Source organism: Oryzias melastigma, linkage group LG8, assembly GCF_002922805.2.
Source record: "Oryzias melastigma strain HK-1 linkage group LG8, ASM292280v2, whole genome shotgun sequence".
NCBI classification, from domain to species: Eukaryota; Metazoa; Chordata; class Actinopteri; order Beloniformes; family Adrianichthyidae; genus Oryzias; species Oryzias melastigma.
The window spans coordinates 2259004-2262456 of record NC_050519.1 but is presented as its reverse complement, the minus strand read 5'-3'; the positions used below and the strand labels follow the sequence as shown (position 1 = coordinate 2262456).

The 3453-nt window shown below is 35.4% G+C and overlaps 1 protein-coding gene across 2 annotated transcripts in view; it reads right to left on the bottom strand.

Moving 5' to 3' along the window:
- The window catches only part of grap2a (GRB2 related adaptor protein 2a), a 25139-nt gene that overhangs the window by 6199 nt on the left and 15487 nt on the right, over nucleotides 1-3453 (bottom strand). For both annotated transcript variants that reach the window (XM_024271337.2, XM_024271336.2), the window contains exon 5: nucleotides 757-943. In XM_024271337.2, the coding sequence (XP_024127105.1) occupies nucleotides 757-943 (187 nt within the window). The remainder of the gene's footprint in view (nucleotides 1-756; nucleotides 944-3453) is intronic.

Genomic DNA, 3453 nt, shown 5'->3' with positions numbered 1-3453 from the left:
CCTCCTCCTCTCTCTCACACTTTTATGTTCTCATTAAAACTCTGTTTCACTTCTGCTTTTTTCACATCTTTTTTTCACAACCCTTTTATGTAATTGATGTTTTTATAGATACTCATGTACGTCAAAAAACTTTACTGAATTTAAGATAAAAGGTAACTATTTATTGAATCAACATCTTACATCTTGATTAATTAGAACATATTTAACTTATAACATAAAAAATGTTAACATTCGTATTTTATTTCTAAAAAAAACACACTTGACAGTTCTTTTCTCTTAATTTGTTTTAGAAACTTTTTGCTAAAACTAAAACCAAGTCGGACATTTAAAGTATTTTTCCTGATTTGAATTTGAAAACTGACTGCTCAGAAAAAAGAAAACAAATTTTATGCAAAAAAAACATAATTATTAACATGTTTCAGTGTGTTTGTAGATATTGGATCATTCTGTTGTGATGTAATTTTGTAACAGATTCTCTTAATGTGTTGGATAGAGAACAATAAGTTGAAATGAGATGAAAATGAGAGAAACTGAAACAAAAAATAGATCAACTTTTTTTTCTTAATAATATTTTATTTTGAAAATCCTTTAGGCGACATAAAGAGTTAAAAAATGTGTCTTTACTTTTTGATTTTTGTTCATCTGCTTTTTGCTATTAGTCCATTAATAATTGGAAAAGCTGCCTGGTTGCTATGGAAACGTCCTCACTGCATCTTTCTACATCCTCCTTATAGATCAATAAAGACAAAATCGTACCTGTGCGGAGGCGGGGCTCCGGCTGTTCGAGCTGCCGTCGTTCAGGCAGATGTGTCTGGTTTTGGAGATGGACGTGTTTTTGTAAAACTCCACCAGCTTGTTGAGGGACATGAACTTCTCCGACCACAGGAAGTACTGGCCCTTGTTGTCCCTCATGACTTTGAAGTGTTGCACGTCGCTCTCATGCCTGAGCAGAAACGAGGAGAAGCGTTAGCATCAAGAAGAAAAAATCCCGCAGAAGAAGAAAATAAACCTCAGATTTTTAGTTTTTATTTCAGCTGTTATAAGAATCCTTTCAGGAGGATCTTTAACCTGCAAAGGATTTTCTTCTGGGCTTTCAAATTCTGTTTTTTGCTTGTTGATTTTAGGGAGCACCATTTACAGTTGCCAGAAAATAATGTAAAAAAACTAAAATAATTATTAAAAAGAAGGAAACATATATTAAAACTGAAACATGTAAGAAGAAAAATGAAAATCAGGTGCCAAATTTGACTCTGTGGGTTCTCCGTGGTTAAGAAATACCTCAAAGCTTTTCCTTCCAATATTTACTGAGAGCTAGAAGAGTACTTTTTACATCCATAAACATAAAATGAACCACCATAATAGGTCATCATGGGTTCCTATATTAGATTTAATGACAATTAGGTGTAAAAATCCTGTTTTGGATCCGGCAGGTGAACGTTGGTGCGTCTGTTCCAGCACAGAGAGAGATTTCTGTCGGTTGCCATATTCCTGATTTAGAAGTTAAAGTTGTTATAGACAATCACGTGGTAGAAAGAGTAACTTAAGTCGAGTTCCTTGGAGTCATTATGGACCACAAAATAAGTTGGAAGTCATAAATAAAGCAAGCCAGAGCCAAAATTGCTAAAGGCAAAGAAGTATTGGAAAAAACACGTCATGCACTGACTCACAAACACGTTTACCTATATATTCATCGTAATATTACTGTATTTAGAGTACAATGTTGAAGTTTGGGGAAATACTTATAAAACACATTTACAATCTTTGTACATCTTACATAAAAAAGTAATTCAAACAGTTAATGGTGTGGATTATGGGACACATACAGATCCACTGTTTTTAAATTCGGGTTTATTATATGGGAACTAGTGAAATTTAAAACAGCACTTATTATGTTTAAAGCCAGAAACAGGGGAAACAAAAGTTCTGTAATTTTGTAATTTTAATTAAATTAAATTTAATAATTTACTCAACTTAAAAATATAATTTGATAAAAAAAAAAAACATTTTTAAGTGTAACAAATTGCAGCGGTGAAACTGAGGGATGCAGGTTAGCTTTAAAATAACAACAAAAAAAACATTAAATCCTCATTTTGAGGAGAAAGAATGATCAAGTCTGACAGAAAATGAACCTAAGTGAACTATCTGTTGTTTTATACATCTAATTAACATTTTCGCAGAATTTAGAATTTTTTTAAACCCATTAAAGATGTGACCCGCTCTCTTTCACATGTAAAAAACGATTATTTTCTATTCCTAAGGTCAGTTCTGGTTCTGTCTGCGAAACGACTTCACTGCAGCCTCACATGTCAAACGCCTGAGAAGAAGAGCTTCCTGTTAGAGCGTTCACACGTGAACAGGAACTGGTGCGGCCTCCAAGTTCCTGCTCCGCGCCGGAGCCTTTCCGCTCCGCAGATGTTGGTGGTTGTTTGGACCGCTGGACGGTCCGGAGTTAAAACCCCAAACATCATTACAAGAAATTCAAATTCAGAAATTTAAAAAATGTTTCTGTTGCTTTAAAAAAAAAAAAAGAAAATTTCAACTAATAAAGCAAAAACAAAGATCAAACAAGATCCTTTAACCTTTTAGCATCTGAGACGTCACCGGTGACGCTAAAATACACAAAAAAAGTATTCAAAATACTATAACTTTTCAACCGTTAACACGATAATTCCAGAAGATTCTGAAGCGTGGTGCCGCTTTTCTCTGCTTCAGAATCTTCTGGAATTATCGTGTTATTGGTTGAAAAATTACAACATATTTGGGGTGGGAGGGACTGACCTTTGTCCTCTTTAAAAAGGGAGTTTACACCCCTCCCCCCACCACCTGCTTGCTTCTTTCAGCGCAAATAGCGGGAATCGAACCCTCGTCGTCTGTCCACACAGTTCACAAACCACATTCCCTCAGAAAATCTAAAGTGTAAAGGCTTTTACTCTGAAATTCTTTTTGAATTATTTAAGATTAGTGACTTACTCTTGAAAATCTGAAGGTACAAACTAGAAGCTGATTCTTTTGGGGGAATTTCCGCGGGATTTCCGCGGGAGGGGAGTCGTCTTTGCCATTAATCACGTGAGCAGGGCGGGATAAAATTATCACGGTAACCAACCAATTGGAACGACCACAAAAAAAGTAAAGGCGACACCATTTTGTAGTTTTATCCACCGATATATATTACTGGATTGGAATTATCACAGGACAGGAAACGCATTTTAATAGAGAGATATCAGGCTTGGTACCGTAAAGTTTGTGCTAAAGTGGGCTCTAGCAACTCGCGAGTAGCATGCTAGCTTGGTTCTTCGATGTATGTTTTTATTAATGTTTCACGTTTTAAAACATGGCTGATGTTATTCACACTATTTATGTGAGACCAGCACACAAACTGATGGAAATTCATGTGGGCAACACGTAATGCACATTGCTGAGCTAGCAAAGTAGCACGTAGCTAGCCTAAATCTT